Raw genomic sequence first — 19,894 nt, 5'->3', positions numbered from 1 at the left:
TTTAAAATATTGTTATGTGAAGTATTTAAGAAAATCAATAAAATCTATAAATTCCTATATTTATATATAAATTTTCTCACAAGGACTAAATATAGATTATTTATGATTGCTTTTCATTTATGCCATAATTAAAGAATAATGATGGTATAGATATAGAAATTTTATTTATATTTTTGCATTATATATTTTATTTTAAACAATTTCCTTTTTTTTTGGCTAAGTTAACTCTTGTATTTGTTTAATTACTATCCCTTATTCATTTTTCTGGTTACTCATGCAACATTATGTGCAACCCAGATAGAGGATTCCATTTCTTATTTTCATGATTATACCACTTATGCTAGTTTTCGTTATTGTATTTTACTCACAATCTAATTTATAACTAAATAATATTTGGTATATATACATATAGAAAATTCCCATAGAAATAATATCTATTTAATATCTGGATAAAAATAGTATCTGCCTTGTTTTTATATTTATTTAATATCTAACTAGAAATCATATTTATTTGAAATAAATATACATTTAAATTTTGATACCTATTTAATATTTATATTTATTTTCATATTTGTTGAGAAAAAATGAATACAAATTGGATATGGTAGGGTCCAGGCTATGTTTGATATAGCCCTATCTTAGATTTGGCAAGTCTAAATCATTTTGACAAACAGTTTGGAAGATATGTCCAATCACGTTGATTATATGTTAAAAGAGACCTAAGCAAAAGACAAAATTTTTTATTTTATTAATATCTCACTTTAACGTACTAAATATTTTGGAAGATAGTCAAGAAGGATATTTTAAAAATAAATAAAGTATTTTTTATTTATTCTAGAATAAACTACTCTATCCTACGAAAATCTGTAATTATTAGGAGGTTGGAAAGCAGCTAACCATTCATTCGGGATATGTCTAATTTACAATTATAGTGTTCAAAGTTAATTGGAGACTGAAGCCGGTTGAACCGGACACCAAAAGCGTTCGCGTTCTGTACGGAAAAAAGGTTCCTCCGTTTTCCGTTCGAAGAAAAGAACGAGAAGTCACGAGCTTGCCGGGCAATAACGATGGCCCGCGCGTGGGATCGCGTCACCCCCGCCTCCTCCCTCCTCCTCGTCCTTCTTCCTCTTCTTCTCGCCGCCGATGAGGCCGCCGAACTCGAATCCTCCTCCATCCTCGCACGGGGCACCCCTCCGAATCCGATCGTGCTGCCGCTCCTCCTCTCCTCCGTCAACTCCTCCGCCGGGCCCGATCGCCTCCGCCGCCGGCATCTGCAGTCTCCGGCCGCTAGCGCTCGCATGGGCCTCTACGATGGTCTCCTCAGCAACGGGTAACCCATCCCCCGACCCCTTTCTTTCGATCGGCTTCTTGTTCTCCAGTTCGACTGGATGGATCTTTACTGGATTCGAGCAGGTACTACACGACCCGGCTCTGGATCGGGACGCCCCCCCAGGAGTTCGCCTTGATCGTGGATACCGGGAGCAGCGTCACGTACGTCCCGTGCTCCAACTGCGACCAGTGCGGCGATCATCAGGCGAGCCTGTGACCAAATTATTTCTTTTTGGGCGCTCTTTGGTTATAGAACTTTCAAGAAAGCAAATGCTAACTTGGTGGTTTGCAGCATCTATAGGATTTTGCTCTGAGATTGTCTATTCTATGAGTTCTTGACCCAAGATTATTCTTGATATATATTCATTATATTTTGTGACTTTTGTCGCGTTATGAAAAGGATTTGAGTACCAAATATTTGCCATGTATAGATTATTGACATTATCATCTTCAGCAATAGTTTGTAAGTTCTAAGGGAAAACTCCAATCACCTTGCTTGCTTGTAATGAACATTACCGAATTCTTTTTAACAGATTTACATTTTTGCTGCATTACTCTATAAAATATAACTGATTTAGATATTTGTTCTTTAGTTGTTCATCTAATTTATAATATATACCTGCAATATTATGATAAATAGTTTTACAGTAAATAGAATTGGTTTCATGGAGAATGGGGTGGTCAAGTGGTCACTTGGATCTTTAAGCAGCTGTTTGAAAATACATAAACGTAGGTGGGTGCAGCTGAAGCAAATTACTTTCTTAAAAAGCCTGCAGGAGGCAACATGGCTAGGCGGTGAGCCATGATAGCCATGACAAGGACTCTCACTACTTCTAATTTCAATTATTTGCACTATGATTTGATGCAGATCTTACGCAGTCACTAGAGCCATCTACCGCATTTATTCTGCTGAGTATTGCATAAGTTTTAGGCTCATTACTATGTATTGGATTTGATGGGCTATACTTTATTTCAAGAACAAATTCTGGGCTATTTTATTGTGGTGGATGGTTTTATTGATTTTGAAGGAATTGGTGTCATGGCCCAAAACCAAAAAATAACTTAATGGTCCTCAGTGCGACCTATAATTAATTCATAATAAAATCATAATCCACAAGCTTTAATATTCCCTAATTTGTTTAAGCAGTAAAGTAACATTTGAAAATATTTTCAAAGTTGCGTACCTTGATCAGCAAAGTCCTCTACAAGATCTTCTCCCAAAGATCAACATCTTGTCCTTTCCTTTGAATGCTTTCCAACCCTAGTTTCTTCTTCTTCTTCTTCTTTTTCTCTCAATGGCCAAATGTTCCTTCCCTTTTTCTTTTCTTATGCAACACAAAGAAAATAGGTTTTCCTATGGTTTCTCTAAGACTAAAATTCGTGTAGAATATTAAAAAATTCTGGTATGGTTCAAAGACAACCCATCAACCCATTATAACCTTCTATAATGGGTCTGCACAACAAGCCCAAATTCAAAAACTCATAACTTGTTCATTTTAGGTCCAAACATGCCAAAATTAGTACCATCTCAAAGTTCTTGAAGTCTACTTTTATATACAATTGGTTTCGCTCAAAAATTCTACACAAATTTCAAGTTATGGTCAATCTATCTTGCTGAGTCGAATCGTCAGCCTGTCCTGCTAAATCTTAAGTTCTAGTCTAATGCAACTAGATCTTAGTAACCTCAACTAACACAAAATTAAATACATTCACATAAAATTCATATAAATACAATGAAATAAATAAAATATAATATTAAATTTAGAAATGTACAAGGTGTCACAGTTGGTCTGATGTTAGACTCTATGTTTGGATTCTGAGGTGATCAAGGCCTCTTGAATATAGTTTGTACTTTGTACCTAGTCAAGTCTTTCATTTCCTTAGATACATGCCTCTTTGTCAATGTAAGCATGCACATGAGATAACATCATCTTATTGCACTTTCTATCTTTTTTTTGTGATGTTAACTAGACATTGTAATTCTGCTGCTTCTGATATCTGTTACATGGTTATCCTGTTATATACTTCAAACTTGTATTTTTCATACCTAATTTTGAAGTTGTCTGTTTTTTTGCAGACAAGTTTGTATCTACTGTTCAGTTTGACATAAATTTTGTTTGATGTCTAGGACCCAAGATTTCAACCAGATTTGTCAAGCACCTACCAACCAGTGAAATGCAATGCTGATTGCACTTGTGATGAAGAGATGTTGCAGTGTACTTATGAAAGGCAGTATGCTGAAATGAGCTCTAGTAGTGGGGTGCTTGGTGAGGACATTGTATCATTTGGTGCAGAAAGCGCACTTCTGCCCCAGCATGCTATTTTTGGTTGTGAAAATTCTGAAACTGGTGATATTTTCAGTCAACATGCTGATGGTATAATGGGACTGGGCCATGGACAGCTCAGTATAGTGGATCAACTTGTCAAAAAGGGTGTGATAAATGATTCATTTTCATTATGTTATGGTGGTATGGATATTGGAGGGGGTGCAATGGTTCTTGGTGGAATATCTCCCCCTCCTGAAATGGTGTTTTCACATTCAGACCCTGACCGCAGGTACTATTGATTACCACTTTATATGTAAGCAAATGCAAGATTTTCTTGTCGAATACATTTGATACATCTCACACATTCATAGTTGTGGATTGGCAACAGCCCATATTACAATATTGAGCTGAAGGAACTACATGTGTCTGGAAAGCCATTGCACCTGAACTCAAGGATCTTTGACAGAAAGCATGGAACCATTCTGGACAGTGGTACTACTTATGCTTACCTACCAGAAGATGCTTTTAAAGCATTTAAAGATGCTGTAAGATTTATTCTTTAGATTATTTATCAGTAATTGTTTATTAACTTTGCCTAGATTGATTCATTTAAAGCTGCCTTTATGTCTTAGTGCTTTCTGTTAATATCATAACCATCAAGATTTCATTTTTACTCCATCTGATAAGCCCTATAGGTTTTAATTTGCCTGTTTAAACTGGCATCATATTGAATACTAGATCTACTATGAAAACTTTTTACAAAAAAGGAACTCATAACTATTCATTTATGTGCTTTAGTGATATCTGTGCATGCGTATAAGGATGGCAATTTATGACCCAACCTGCCAACCCAACATGCTTTAAGTAGGTTTCGGTTTAGAATAAATGGGTCAGGTCATAAACGGGTCCACTTGCTTGGACCCGTTTATTAAACAAGTTAGGTTCAACTTTAGATGTCTAACCTGTTCAGCTGTGTTGGGTCAGATCATGATCCAACCTGTTTAAAACATGCTTAACTCCTTTAAGACCTACTTAACCTATTTAACTTGCTTCATCTGTTTAAGACCCACTTAACCAGTTTTATATCCAATTGACCTATTTAAGACGTGCTTAACTTGTTTTAACTTGATTTGACCCATTTATCAAATTGGTGACGCGAGTCGGGTTGGGCTACCTCTTTAATAAAAGGGTCAAGTTGAAGTCTGGATTTTTAATGGGTTGGGCAACTTGCTTGATCAAAAGGTTAGGTTTAGGTTTTGATTTTTGACCCTTCTGATTAATGGATTGGGTTTGGGTTGACAGATTTTTGGCCCAACATAGGTCCGACCTGATCTGTATCCTGCCCAACCCATTATGGATGGTCTATGCTTGTTATCCTGATTTTTACGTAGCATAGCAAGACTTTGTAATCATGTGATGGTACAACTGGAGATTGATTGTCACTTCAGTAACTATATCTATCTTATTGTTTATATTTTCCTTCTCTTTCTATCATGTTATGATACAATTGAAGATGGATTATCACTTCACTAACCATATCTATCTTATTATTTATCTTTTCCTTTTCCAGCTATCATTTACTAAGCAGTTCCACTTACTTGGTTTCAACTCTCACTTCTTCATGAATATGTATACCTTATGATTGTTTCATTTCTTTTTTATTAAACTTTTGGTCTATAATTTGTCACAAGTTTACAGAACTAGGGGTTCCTGCATGATGTTTTACAGGTGTACATGTGCAAACATGCACAATTCTTCTATTTATCATTCTATGTCTGGAGATGTTGTTCTATAACAGTCTGCCCTCACTTTTTAGCACTTGTGGCTACTTTGTTACAGATTGCAGGTATAGAAGCCATACTATGTGCACATGATATAGCACATTATGCTGGCTATATGATGTACTCAAATGTTATCCTTTGGTCATTTATTCAGCGAATGGGTCTGCACTGCTGTCATCCATCCAGAGTTTACATGCATGCTGTCCTGTGTAGTATGACTTCACATTTAAAATGAGCCATACAATGTATGAAAATTTTAGGTCTTCTAGGAGATGCAACCGTGCAAGTTCATCTTTTTGTCATGGAGCAGCATTATCAAAGCATATTAATGAGAAAACTTTGCTTTTTTATTTATTTTCCACTGGCAAAAAATAAGTCATGATTTTAGCTAATTGGGAGGCTTTATCAAAGCTTGTGTAACTATTTTGCAGTAAATACATAAAGTTGTCTACACTAGGATTCGATAACTATTACTGGGACTATAACCATTCATATTTTTATGATCTTGTTGTTCCAGTAGAATCCTGGTAGAAATTTAGTTTCTAGGCTGGCTTATTTGGATCACTCTGTTATAAATGACATATAGTTTTGGAGGTCTGTGTCTTTGATCTTCTTTGAAACATTATACTAAGCAACATACTGTCCAAAGAGGAATCAATTCATATGCCACTGTTTAAGTTTATGTTCCATCCAAGTTGTTTTAATTTAGGATTTAGGTGATATGTGCATGTGAAACTGTTTGGAAAGTTATTATCTGTATTTGTAAATTAGACATTGTAGATTTTTCATAAAAGTCTACTTAATTATCAATTTCATGAGAAAAGATTAGTTTACTCTTTTTTTGCAAGATGATATACATTTAGGGGCCCTTTGGCAATTTGATCCCTGGGTCTAGGTATGAGACATACTGTGGTCTGGTCTAGACAAATGTGTTTCTGACATTCAAAATATGTGTATTGGATGTTCAGTAAATATGTATCAGGCATTCAATAAATGTTTATTGTGTGTGTAATACTTGATCCAAGGGCAAAATTATCTGTGGACCTCTAAATATTTATCATTTTGCAAAAAATAAACCATTTTCTGCAAAATCAATGGCTGAGTTTATTTTTTATGCAAAATTCACTTAGACATGTAATTGAAATATCAAAATTTGCTCCTTTCTAGTTTTCTTAGATTTTCTCAGATCACTGCCTGATCCTTCTCTCAGTTATTGTTTCTGCATGGAGATATCTATGCGAGAAGTTGACAGTAGTCCATCTTACCATAGTACACATATCATGCTCTTGATGGATGATAGTATTATGTTTTCCTGACTTTGTCTTTATTGCATGAAATGCATTACAAACTCTATCATGGGCATATTCATCTCTTGGTACTTGTTCTGTTGTTGTTTGTGTTTGATATGACTATAGTTTCAAATTCTGCTATGTCATTTAGGTTACATTTAGATTTATAACAGCCATTGCTTTGTCTTAAGGGCTATATTTGCTCCCTTTCTGTTATATATTTAATCTTTGATATTGTTTATTTTTTGGCAGCAGTATGTCTATAATGGTTGATTATCCTCATTTTATTACTGTAGAATTTGGATAGTATCCTTTACCTCTTTGCCCCTTAATTTTCAGTTCAAGGTAGTCGTTCACATTCATCTTATAGTTGTATTGTTTCTGTTCCATTGGGAACCCATTGACTTGTTGGTTTAACAAAATAACGCATTAGGTAGTTCTAACTGGGTTATGCCACATGTTAAGAGCAGAAGACAACCACTATACTTCCAATATTATCTATATGAAAATATGACTTGATAATTGTTTCCAGAAATTGGATTGGTCAGCTTTCTAATACTGAATATTGTAGCTGATGATATTTTTCTTCTTCAACATTGAATTAGTTAGCTTTCTTTTTGTGGTGGTGTCATGTAGATAATGAGCAAAGTACATCTCAAACAAATCCCTGGTCCGGATCCAAAGTACAAAGATATTTGTTTTTCTGATGCTGGAAGGTAATTTCCATATGACTAAATGATATAAGTTCTTGACAAATAATTTTTTTCATACAAAAATAACACTTCTGCTTGGAATGTGCCAAGTGATGCCTCCCACCTCTCAAAGATCTTTCCAGAAGTTGATATGATATTTGGCAATGGACAAAAGCTGTCTCTTTCTCCTGAAAATTACTTGTTCCGGGTAAGATGACCTTTTATGGCGGAGAGCCTGAGACTGTACTTAGTGAACAACAGAAGACAATATGTTTGCCAGTTTTGTTCTTGGTGTTTCTTGCTTATTTAATGCGCCAGTTGACCTCCATCAATTCTTTGTTTCCTCTTATTGCCAATGAAGCACTCAAAGGTCCGAGGTGCTTATTGCCTGGGATTCTTTCATAATGGACAAGATGCAACAACACTTTTGGGAGGTATGCTATATTTGGTTTTAGTGGAACTCATTTGTGTATTTCTGTAATATTGCTTGCTTGTCTATCTTGTTAATTCTACAATATTGTCACCATTGCATATATGATTTGTACTCCTTATCAAATGCAAGTCATTCCTTTTCTTTTAAGTGAAATCTAATTTGCTTTTATTCTTTCATGTGTACAATCTAGTTATCATTGCAGATATGATTTGTGCTCCTTATCAAATGCAAGTCACTCATTTCTTTTAAGTGAAATCTAATTCGCTTTTATTCTTTCATGTTCTAGTGCCAAATTTCTGCAACTCATCAGCTTAATATCTCATCTAACAGGAATTGTTGTTCGCAATACTCTTGTTACTTATGATCGTCAGAACCAAAGAGTTGGGTTTTGGAAAACTAACTGTTCTGAGTTATGGGAGAAATTGGATATACAGGGAGCCCCTTCGCCAGCGCCTTCAGTTTCTTATAGTGGACCTCCAATTGTTGAACTCTCACCAGCATTATCACCTAGTGGAATGCAAAATGATGTACCACCAGGTCTAGTTTGCTGCATGCTAGCTAACATTTTCTGTGTGTGTTGTGCTTATTGGAATGTTTTAGATACATTAATAACTTTTCTGTCTGCATTGAAAGCAAGGTGTTTTGCCAATTGCATATAATTTGGTTATGAATGTTTCAAATAACTTGCAGTTTAAACTACTAATTTTTGAAAATGTCTTGTTTTGTTGGGGGGTACATTAAGGTTTTGAGTTCATTCCTTTTACTGGATGATGAATCAATACTACAATTTATGTGCATTTAGTTTAAGTCATGGTATAAAAACTATTGATGACAACAAGTTTGTTTATGTTTCCATTACTCATCTATCATTTCCTGCTGGACCAAAATTTGGCCAGTAGATGGGTAAAGCCAATCTATACCAGCCAACGTTCCTACGTACCAGCGGTTCCAGCCACCATGACCAGTACAAGGTGATGCACTGGTTCTGGCTAATTTGGACCATTATAGTGCCCTTAAGACTCATTTTGACAATGGTTGTGAGTGCTAGTGCATTTTATTTTGGATGTTAAGATTATATTGAGGAGGAAGATGTGGTTTTCTCTTCTAATTCCAGCTCCAAAATAAGAAAGAATGGAAGGATTAATTTTACTGATTATTTCTAAATTTGGCCATTTTTAAGTCAATCTCTTCTATGCAAATATGTGCAAAATCAGTTTACGGTTCATAGGGTATTGATCGGTATGCTGACTAGTGCCACTTTAAACCCTTGATATCTGTATTTTTAGGCGTGCATGCATATTCTATGTTATTGATACAGTTGCTAAATTGGTGTTCGGTTAGATGGGTCTAAAAACCTCCAAATCCCGATTTAGACCTGTAGGAGGTTAGGTCTAAATTTTTGACCCCAAACATTACCTGTCTAAGGATTGGATTGAGTCTGAAACTAAGATTCCCTTCATTCCCTCAAAAGAAGTCCCTGGTGACACAGGTTTAAAGTATAATAAATAGAACTACAAGATATGCATAGGATGAGCATAACAACATATGCCACATTCCAGGTAAACCATCAGATCCAAGTAGGGATAAGTGTGGGTTAGAGTTCATAAATTCAATTCTATAGTGATATGGATTATATTATTAGCTCGGATCTGGATCCAGGTTGTGGAAACTTTTGTTAAACCCTAGCTAGATTAAAAAAGTTTTGTTGATCTACCATTGGACCACACCTGACCCATAAGTATGTGCGTTTGGACTCCTAAATTCAGGTCAATCGAGATTGAGTTATGTAAGCTGGACCAGATTTGATCTTGGATTGGTCATGGATCAGAAATTTTTTTCTGGTTTCTTTCAAATATTTTTAAAATATAAAATAAATATTAAATTTGAAATACGAGTCAAATATAAAGTATAATGGAGAATAAAGAGCCATACATGTAAGAAGTCTAGTTTCCACCGAGATAAGGTCATATAAAGCATCCTAATGAAGCAAACATTGTGTTTGGTTATCCAAGATGGCAGACACCTTTTTCCTTATTCAGATCCCCAGCATCAGTTAGTCTTCTGATTGGCATAGGTTCTTCCCTCTGGGAAGTAGACCTCAGCCCATGGATTCTGATGTGATGCGAATCTAACACTGGGAGAACTGAGAGAACTGAGAGTGCCATCTTTGTGTTAGACAAAACTCGTTGATGATCAAAAGTAGACTAGTGATCATTGTACACTTTCAGAATAGGAGTTCCTGTTCTTCTATATGTGAATGGGGGGTTTGTTTGTTCATCCTTTTCTTTTTCAGGACCGGCTGAAAGAATGTTTTCTTCATGGCAGGAAAAGCAGTGAGAGCAATCGAGTCATAAAAATGACAGACTTTTATGACTAGAGAGACTCCTGTTTGAGGGTAGAGCTCAAGTCACCATATTGACCAGGCAGGGTAGATTCTCAACTAGCTGGTTCTATAGCTGCAAAGAAAATGGACAGGCAGGAAGGGCTGAAGATGGAAGTCCTAGTGGGAAAGAGGGACTCCATCGCGGACTGAAAAGAGATGAAGAAAGAGCCTACCTAAATTAGGAAGACAGAACCCTCCCATTAGCCTCAGAGGCAGCATTATCTAAGGGTATAGAGCAGATTTTGAAGCACTATGCCCTGAAGGGAGAGGACCAAATCTCCTTGAGACTGATAAAGCTAGTGATGTTCAGAAGGCTAAGCATGCCTACAATGCTAGAGCATAGTACACCTATAGGATGCAAGATCCATAAGAGCCCTTTCAATTGAAAGAAAGGGTCCTCGTTCGAGGATAAAATGTACTCCTATGTTCCAATTACCTTGATGAAAACTATCATTTTTTTTTCGCTTTACTGACAATAACCATTGAGCTGTTCTACCTCCTATCATGAAAGTTTCCGTGGTCCAAGGAAGGACAATCATTGGTTTCACAATGAGACACTTTTGCAATGATCCATTCAATCAGCAAAGAAAGAACCGAACCTCAGCAGTTGGCAGTGGCTTGAGAAGAAACTTTCAGATCACAGGGACATGCATGTGTCCTCGGTAGTTTTCTCCTTTACTGAAGAGGGCTTCTCAGGCTCTTGGCTTTAAATCTATTGTAATTATTTCATCTTCATTTTCTAGTGGAAAGAAAAACTAGGAAGAAAAAAGGATAGAATTAGTTTTTAAGTTTTGATATGACCCATATTTTCGTGGAATGGATCATAATTAAATTAATATATCTAGGGAATAGTCACTTCAAAGTGAGCTTTTCCATTTAACAGTTGAATTTATTTGAAAAAGACCAAAAGTTAGGGATTCATCAATGGGCAGTATTGGCCCAGTACCTAACTAAATAGCTACTATGGTATTGATTAAAAGGACTATTGTAGCTACTGGATGACGAAAATATATTACATGTCAGTTAGGTTATCGTTTTAGTTAGAATATTTCAAAAGAAAGGTTGAGTTGTGTTCAGTTGAGTTGTAAAACTTTGCATCTTATTTTTTACTTTATAAAGTCCAGTAACAAGCTTACTGATTTTCCTACTAAAGATTTGTAAGTGACAGTTAGTCAAAGTCATATAGTCAAATAAAATAGAGAAAATGGATTCCCACATGATTTAATAACTAAATAGCAAAATCGAGCTGGCTCTGATGATCCAAGGAACTGTACAATTCATAATACGGATCTAGATCCTATGTTCCTAATTGGTCCCGATCTAAAGATAAGATTCAATTTATGTAGTGCTATTTTGATCCTGATAGTAAGATCTAGATTGGGAATTGTAAGATTTTAACTACAATGTGAGTGGGCTGGAACTCGTATGGTTGATAAGCGCCCAACCTGTTAAAAAGTTCAGATCTAGTTCCCTAAAGTTCAAAAGAGCTTTTTAACAATAACATGTTGAATAGCTGCCTAATCTGGAAGGCCGGAACTCATATGGTCGATGAGCACTCAAGTAATGATGGACAGTTTGGGTGACTAGGTGGGCATGTGATACTGCCTAGGTGGCTTTTTGTGATCTTCATTTCCTCTTTCTGTTAAAGAATGGAGCTTGACAGATTAAAAAATTTAATCAACTTGCCTATGAAAAGAAAAAGTCAATGTTCATGTTGTGAGATGACCATAGTGGCACTTCCTGTGATGGATATGGGGGAAGGCAAATACTTAAACCTTGCATACACCTTCCCTGTTTTTCCTTCCTTTTCAAGCCTTCGGCTTCCAGGCATTTCACCTGGAAATAAGAAATTCTAATGATACCAAATTAAAAAAAATAGTGGGTTCCATCATTTCTATGGTTTTTTTTTTAAACGGTGAGGTCCTTTCTATACACTAGAGCCTCTTCTTTCATTTTATCAAATGTTATTATAAACTTTTATAATTCACACTCTTTGGCTCTACCCATCAATTATACAGTAATAGTTCTTTTCATAATAAGAGTTATCCATACAGTGACGGCATTTAATTCTGTAAGTTGGTTAGGTAGCTGACCCTATTAGTCCGTTCTTTCAAGAATAGGAGTATAATCTTTTTGCTTCTTATAATACCATTTTCTCTGCTTAATGGACAACCATTTGCCTCCATTGGGGAATTGCTTTTCATCTCAAATCTAGGTGATTGGATTTGCACCAATGTAAACCATAAATTTCAAACACAATATAAGTATATAATAGATCTTCTCTATCTATCCTATTCATTGGTACTGGTCATTGATACTGAAAAATTGTCTCATTTGTTCAAACTCATGATTTGAATGAGTTGCACATACACCCTAGTGCATGTTCCTTGATGCTGAGGACATCCTCTAAGAGCAGGAGAAACTAGTACCTTATCCCTTCATGCATGCACTCTTACATGGAAGAGCATGTGCACATGTGCATTGACGCATGCCCTAGCCTTGCTCCCCTTACCACACCCATATACATCGCCACAAAATTAGTAGCCTTTATGATTTTATACAGCTTATAAGTTACAGTATATGATAGTGGTTATTATGTGAGGTATGAGATGCTCTGATCTAACCAAAGAAGCAGCAGTTTTGGTTAAACTAAAGTACTCATTATGTTATAATTTTTCAAGAAAGAGTATTTGACACTTTAATTTTCTTTCTCCATTTCTTTAATCTTTTCTTTTTTATTTTTTTGATGAATTAGTCTACTTTGACTCTTTGAGTAACTCATTTCATTCGGGTCAAGCATTCCCTAAATATGCAAAATGGTACCCAAAATCTGGGTAGTGCTGGAAAGGCATCATAGAAATGCATGGAATAATGGGAAAATATGAAGTGATATATGAAGAAACAAGGGAACTGTGTCTAAGGTTTCTTCCTGCCTTCATCTGTTTGTAATAAGTTCTCCACATGTTATAGTTCTAGTTTTAACATGCATTGAGTATATTTCCCAACCAATTTTTTATCTTGCATTTTATGTGTTGCTTGTCACATCCATTTGACTATTTCTCATTGTGGCAAAACTCTGAATTAGGCATCCCAACTTGTGCTGAATATAGTTTCTGAATCTGCATCTATACTAGTATGGGTGATTAGTTAGTTATATGCACATGTGAGGACATAACAGCAGTTAGCATTCACAACGTGAGAGAGAGAGAGAGAGAGAGAGAGAGAGAGAGTCAAGTCTGGTTATATGTCCAATTTGTCTATCATTTAGAGAATCTGCAAAAATCAGCCACTGGGGTTTCGGTACTCTTATCTTTGTCCATTAGGGAACAATATGAATACGACCCAAATGTAGGCTTAGAAAGCTGGATTTCCTGGATGATGGTAAATTTTTGTAGGTGAGCTTTAATTGGAAAGGTCAGAAAAATATTTAAACTATTTCACTTAATTCTAAGCCCTATTTGAACTCTAGGAATGCCTTATTTATAGCTAAATTCTTGTATTTCTATCTCATATGTACTATATGTTGTACTTGGTAGATGTTGATTTCTCCATCTTCTCTATTTCCTGAAAATCATTGCTTTGAAGTTGAAATATGAATTTGGGAACGAGTTACTTTCTTGTAGCTTCCATTAACTTCTGTCTCTAAAGTAGCGTGTATGAAGAGAATATCCATTAAAACTGTGTCGACATGTTGTTGTCTGCTCTAGGTTTGTTATATGTCGCTTTAGCTTTATGAAATGTCTTCTACCCTCCTAAGAACTGTTATTTCATTTCATTGTAGTGCTTTGGTTTGTGAATTGGAAGTCAGATTGCAAATGTTGAATTCTGAGTTTTGTAATGATCTTCTCAGGTCAATTCCAAATTGGGCTTATAAACTTTGATATATCGTTGAGTGTGAAGTATCCAGACCTGGTGCCTCACATTACGGAACTAGCAGATCTGATTGCTCATGAGTTGGAGGTTGATGCGCAACAGGTGAGGTGTATTATTTTCTGGTCCTTGCTACCTACAGACAACTTCTTTCTAGATTTCTTGTTGTTACATTTCTGTGATGATAGTCGTGGTGTCCTGATAAGTAGGTGCTACCCACTGAGGTCAACAATGCCAGATCAGCATATCCTGGCATTTATTCCAGGACACTACATCCAGATATGCCGTGATATGTAACCAATAGTTCCTGCTGGTTGCTATGCTGTTATAAAAGTAATTTCCAAAAAGTTTTAACTGACTTGCAATCTTAAATGCTTACAGGTCCATTTGGTGAATCTCACAAGTAGAGGAAATGCTACCCTAGTAAGATGTGCCATCTTTCCACTAGGATCTGATTCCATTTCTAATAGAACAGCAATGGTAATGTCACTTTTTGACATCATTAGATGCATTTTGATAAACAACTTGGTATTTCTTAGATGCAAGTTATAGTAAATTCCACTCTTCTGTTTTGCTGCAGAGCATAATTTCTCGCTTGATTGAACACCGTGTTCGCCTTCCTGAAAATTTTGGAAGTTACAAGTTAATTGAATGGAATGTTGAGCCTCCATCTAGACGGTACTGGATTCCTAGCCACTTAGCCATATGGACTTGTTCTTTACTGTTTCTTATTTGGATAATTGAATGACAGATTAATATTCATATCTGCTATCTATCCTTTAAGTTTCAAGGCAGATCCCTTGTCCAAAGTTGTCTTTGCTAGGAATTTGACACCTATTCAGAGAGCAGAGACAGGTTGATGTCGTAAAATGTGTCAAACTACGAGCCATTATACCTTAATCTTATAGCTGAAACCAATAGATGGGATGTGATTTGATGCTTAACAGTAGCATGTCCTACAATGTGATTTTGGCCAAAAAGTAATAGCAGAAACTCATCATTATGTTTACTTATTCATGTCCATTCAGATAGGTTGTGTTATTACCATGTAATAAGTTGTAGCACTTCTGTTAGCATAAAAAAAACAAAAATAAAAAAGAGATACTGAATTTCTGCCTTCTTATCACAGTTTCCAAGTACAGATCTGAACTTATCATGCCCAGTGACCTGTATCTTGTTGAACAGAAACTGGCATGATATAGGGTCGTGTACTGGCATAGGTCCACATCCATGTGTTGCCTCATACTTGCCCTATTCTGTAGCCTATTTTAGCAAACACGCTGACACAGGTGGATGAATTTCAGAAACGCAGATACAGTTGAACATATTGAAGTTGATTGTGTTATTTAGCTGGATTCAGCTATTTGTTTTCCTATCCAAAGGCTCCCTATGTTAAGCTCCTTGTTTGTGTATTTGCTTGTTTGGCACTATTATTCAGGTCAGGATTTGCCATTAATTTTAAAATATGTGTTTAGGTTCTATTACTCAGCAGTGGTTAATGTCTCTAATCCGCCTTTCAAGAAGGCAAGTTTGTCCAAAGGCATTGTTGCCTTGATGATTGCTCCATACACGTCTGCTTTAGAAAGCTAACAAAAGAACCATAAAATAAGAGAGAAGTTCTGCAAGACTCCCTTGGTGTGCCTTAGGTGTATCTTTTACAATGTTGCATATCCAAAGGTGTCAGTGCATGATGATGCGTGCAAAGTACATCGTGTGCCAACTCCTTGCATTAGAAGCCCATCTTCATGAATAGTAAGGTAACCATATCAGCTCATCAATGAAAGTTAGGTTGACTAAAAAGATAATACTCATTTCTAATTTATAGGGGAGATTGACCTAAAAGAGTGATGAAAGAACTTTCTTTAAGCCTTTCCGTTTCTTTATTCTTCTTTCTGCCATCATTTCATGTACAGGGCGTGGTGGCTACAACATCTACTGGGATTGATTTTGGGAATTTCTGTTGCTGTGATAGTAAGTATTTCAGGTTTTCTGTTATGGTACCCACGGAGAAGCAGATCCGGAGCTCTGGGAACGTACAGGCAGGTGGATGCTGCTGTTCCAGAACAAGAGCTCCAGACATTTTAGGGTATAACTTTTGGTTTGAAATCATTGTACAATGTAAATTATATTCAGCTGTAACTGGCAACATGAAGAAAGTTAGCATGACCACAGTGAATCATGTTTTTCATAATTAAAGTCCGTTCTTTTTTCACCAATGCTGCCATCCAGCTTTTATTAAACAAGAAAGTAGAATTTACAGAGCTTGTTAGCAAGGAAAAATTTACTAACCATCAGAGAAAAATGGACGGTAGAAGAAGAGGGAACAACAAAGGGGTCGTTAAAGAGAGCTTTCAGAGATGGGAAGCAGCCAACCAGTATAACTAAATTCTGTTCTTGCCAAATTTGCTATGCAGTTTCACAGATGCAATGCACCGCAAGTTCCTCCTCCAAAAGTAGCATTTGGGTGAACCGTGTAGCATATTTACCTTAACGTTGCCTGGTTGCATGGCTTTTGTAGGAGTCTATGTTATTGCTTTCTGTGAAAACACCAATCTTGTTAATAAAAAATACCAGCACCGATTCATTTTTTTCCTAATCATATGTTTTCAAGAATCAGTAACTCAACGCAGCTAGTTTGGGAGGGCCAACTACAAAGCAATCTTTGAGCAACTGTATTTGTTCACGAGAATTATTAATCCATCCACGACGGTTATTAACTGCCATATACGATTGTGTCCAAGAATCATGTATGAAATATGCGCTGCTATGCATGACCTGTCCGAAAGTGTACGAGATTATGGATGAGAATCACGTGAAGAGAGGAGGCGTACGAGGACTTGGTTCTCTAGAAGAGGAAAGAGAGGGGAAAGTGGAGAGAGTTGACGAGGAGACTCCACGAATCTCATCCTTCCGCCGCCCCCTCATCTCTCTCTCTCCTGTCCTCTTTTCTCTCTTACCCTTTACCCCCACCAAACTCTCCTCCAAAAACCTCTACAGGCTAGAAGAGACATCTCCAAATTACCGAACCTCGCGTAGTGAAAGTTCTTTTGTTCAGGACCACCGCTCTAATGGCGTCGATTACGTCCGATTCCCACCCAGCGGAAAGGTAGATTGTGTTTCAAATTTTCGTCATTTCCATTCTGAAATATCGACTAAAAATCAAACGTGACGAATGGAATGCAATCTTTGCGCTTTTTCCAACTCATTATTTGCTTTTCTGTAGAGATGTAATATAGTTTTCTCGATCCCAAGTGTTGTCAACGGTGGAATTGTACTTCCTTATCGTAAATTCAAGCTTCTGTTGATGGAATAAATTAACGTTGTATCAATATTGTGCGCGATGCATTCCATGTCGCATGGATAGTTAGAGATGGATGTTTAGTTTGGGTGATCGTGATGGTGTTAGATTATAGAAGATTATCAAACAGATATGACAACACGAGCGAAACTTCTTGCAACAAGGGATGAGTTATTGGAGGATGCCGGGATGGAAGAATCTTGTTTGATTTTACCACTAAACGTATTTTAATCAGTAGCCAATGACCAACGTTTCTTGGTCGTCGTTAACTGATGACCAATGAGATATCCCCAGTTTATTTTAATTGAATTATACTGCCGATGCTGATGCAAAAGAATCTACAAAGTACAAGTAGAAGTGAGCCAGATTGCCAGATGGGATTAGATGCTAAACTATAAACGGAATCCTCTTCATGTTTGATCAGGCTTGTTAAGCAAACTAATGATACAGGGAGCACGAGTTCATCCATATCTCGTTGATTGTACTTTGAAGTATGTTGCATTCGAGCCAATGAGGTGACCAACAGTTGAACTGACTCTGCACTGGTCTCTTTATATAAGAATCGGACTTGTTTGATTGCAGAAATTGTTATCCAGGAGGATAACCTCCTGGTCCACTGAAGTAATCATCTACTGGCCTCTTCTCTTGTCGCACTAAGTGTTGTGTTTAAATATGTGCAGCAAATGTTCTTTATCTGAACTTTCTCCACTTGAAGCAATATTGTTTGATATTGATGGCACGCTATGCGATTCAGATCCTATTCATTACCATGCATACCGTGAGCTGCTGCTAGAGGTATGGGTTCTTTTATGTGGGATTAGTAGCCATATATGTGCTTTTGCTCCGTGCAGCCAGGTAAGTTGAGGACTTGCATCTTGTAACATAGAATCCAACTTCTTGCAGGTTGGTTTCAATGGTGGTGTCCCCATAACTGAGGACTTCTATGCCAAGAACATCAGCGGCAAGCACAATGAGGTTATTGGCAGTTTATTATTTCCTGATTGGGATCACGAAAAGGCCATGAAGTTCATGGATGATAAAGAAGCTACGTTTCGAAGGTAACCCACTGCTGATAGATATTTCTAGTGATATTTGCCCTCTAAAGTTCTGAAGAAAGTGGTGAAACCTACAGGCTGGCATCTGAGCAGTTGAAGGCAGTGAATGGTCTCCACAAGCTATGCAAATGGATTGAGGATCGTGGCTTGAAGCGTGCTGCAGTCAGTAATGCTCCAAGGGCTAATGCAGAGTTCATGCTATCAATGCTTGGCCTGAGTGACTTCTTCCAACTTGTGGTGCTCGGGCCTGAATGCGACAGAGCCAAGCCATTTCCTGATCCGTACTTAAAGGCTCTCAGGGATCTCAAAGTATCCCCTGATCACACATTTGTGTTTGAGGTTTGTCTTCCTACTTAGTCTGTGATCATGAGTATAATGTTAATATTCTTTATAATCTTCATTCTTCTCAACTTCTGCACATTTTCCTGTTGGAAGGATTCTGCATCAGGGGTAAAAGCTGGTGTGGCGGCTGGGATGCCTGTAGTTGGTCTGACAACCAGAAATCCGGAGCAGTTACTGATAGATGCAGGAGCCACCTTCCTTATCAAAGATTATGAAGATCCAAAGCTCTTGGCAGCACTTGGAGAGTTAGAGAGAGCATCAGCAACTAGTGGGAAGGTTGATGCTTAAGAGCTAAGACGGTATAGTTTTGCATGACTACCATACAAAACAGAAGACAAACCGAAAATATTTGCATTCTCTATTGGCACTATGCACAAGTGGCGTCATTCTTCATTTGCACCTTCAAAATCTTTCTTGAATGCTATGACTACCGTATTATGCTGAGGTTTTGCTGCATCACTTCAAATAGTTAAATCCATGTCAGGAAAGTATTTAGAGCTATATCAAACATTTTTAGCCATGAACCCACACTTGATATTATTCATGTTGCAGCTTGCCACGTCTAGGCAGGCGATGAAGAATGCGGCAGAAGAATGGAAGTAGAGAAATTGAAAGTGAGAAATTTTGCAGTTTGAAGATGGTCCAGCTGCTGCAGATCATCAACTACCACGGATTTTAGCAACACAAAGCCTCAAGGTTTTAGAGCAAATTACCTGCAACATCCCCCCTCCTCTATCTCTCTCTAGCAAAACCACCTGCATCGGTTACCAGTTCACCATGCCTCTCTTCATTTACTTAAAATGTCATCTGCGTCCAAGCAAACCTCAAGTCACAAGCCACTCAAAATATCCCCTGATAACGTAGCTTCCGAAAGAAGATTGCCAATAGCCCACACGACCGCCATGCTAGATTTTTCACACAGCAAAATTATGCAGGGACAAGCAGAGCGAGCTTGTTTCTACACATTCATATGCATAGACTGGCATCTTATCATTTCTCAACACTGAATAATTGTTTCGGGCCAACCAATTAAATCTCCAAACTAGATTAAAATAATCAAATTTATACCATTAAACAATATTTATGAATATACCCATCACCTAATTTCTCATCAGCCATGGATAACAGGGGCACCGATACTTATGTCATTGTCAC

General features: G+C 37.0%; 2 protein-coding genes across 7 annotated transcripts; both read left to right on the top strand.

Annotated features, from left to right (window-relative positions):
* The first annotated feature begins 933 nt into the window (after positions 1–933).
* LOC105053891 (aspartic proteinase 36) lies at positions 934–16,260 on the top strand. 4 transcript variants are annotated; one of them, XR_012135440.1, is made up of 13 exons: positions 940–1,330; positions 1,414–1,534; positions 3,458–3,885; positions 3,985–4,141; positions 7,303–7,382; positions 7,470–7,566; positions 7,720–7,792; positions 8,122–8,328; positions 14,025–14,149; positions 14,426–14,524; positions 14,625–14,722; positions 15,520–15,801; positions 15,958–16,095. XR_012135440.1 is itself a non-coding variant. In XM_010935222.4 (12 exons), the coding sequence occupies exons 1-12, from the start codon at positions 1,068–1,070 to the stop codon at positions 16,127–16,129; spliced, it is 1,920 nt and encodes a 639-aa protein (XP_010933524.1). In that variant the 5' UTR covers positions 934–1,067; the 3' UTR covers positions 16,130–16,260. The 4 variants fall into 4 exon arrangements, 3 of the variants coding, with proteins under 3 accessions (XP_010933524.1, XP_010933525.1, XP_073102029.1); XM_010935222.4 differs by lacking the exon at positions 15,520–15,801 and having other exon boundaries at positions 934–1,330; positions 15,958–16,260; XM_010935223.4 differs by lacking the exons at positions 8,122–8,328; positions 15,520–15,801 and having other exon boundaries at positions 939–1,330; positions 15,958–16,260.
* Positions 16,261–16,968: 708 nt separating this feature from the next.
* On the top strand, positions 16,969–19,430 carry LOC105053893 (haloacid dehalogenase-like hydrolase domain-containing protein Sgpp). 3 transcript variants are annotated; one of them, XM_073245272.1, is made up of 6 exons: positions 17,602–17,857; positions 18,023–18,137; positions 18,246–18,400; positions 18,475–18,736; positions 18,833–19,038; positions 19,292–19,430. In XM_073245272.1, the coding sequence occupies exons 1-5, from the start codon at positions 17,784–17,786 to the stop codon at positions 19,025–19,027; spliced, it is 801 nt and encodes a 266-aa protein (XP_073101373.1). In that variant the 5' UTR covers positions 17,602–17,783; the 3' UTR covers positions 19,028–19,038; positions 19,292–19,430. The 3 variants fall into 3 exon arrangements, with proteins under 3 accessions (XP_010933529.1, XP_073101373.1, XP_073101372.1); XM_010935227.4 differs by lacking the exons at positions 17,602–17,857; positions 19,292–19,430 and adding an exon at positions 16,969–17,150 and having other exon boundaries at positions 18,833–19,183; XM_073245271.1 differs by lacking the exon at positions 19,292–19,430 and having other exon boundaries at positions 17,603–17,857; positions 18,833–19,183.
* Positions 19,431–19,894: the final 464 nt, after the last annotated feature.

This window comes from Elaeis guineensis, chromosome 11 (genome assembly GCF_000442705.2).
Source record: "Elaeis guineensis isolate ETL-2024a chromosome 11, EG11, whole genome shotgun sequence".
Classification (NCBI taxonomy): domain Eukaryota; kingdom Viridiplantae; phylum Streptophyta; class Magnoliopsida; order Arecales; family Arecaceae; genus Elaeis; species Elaeis guineensis.
This window is presented reverse-complemented; position numbering and strand designations above follow the sequence as displayed.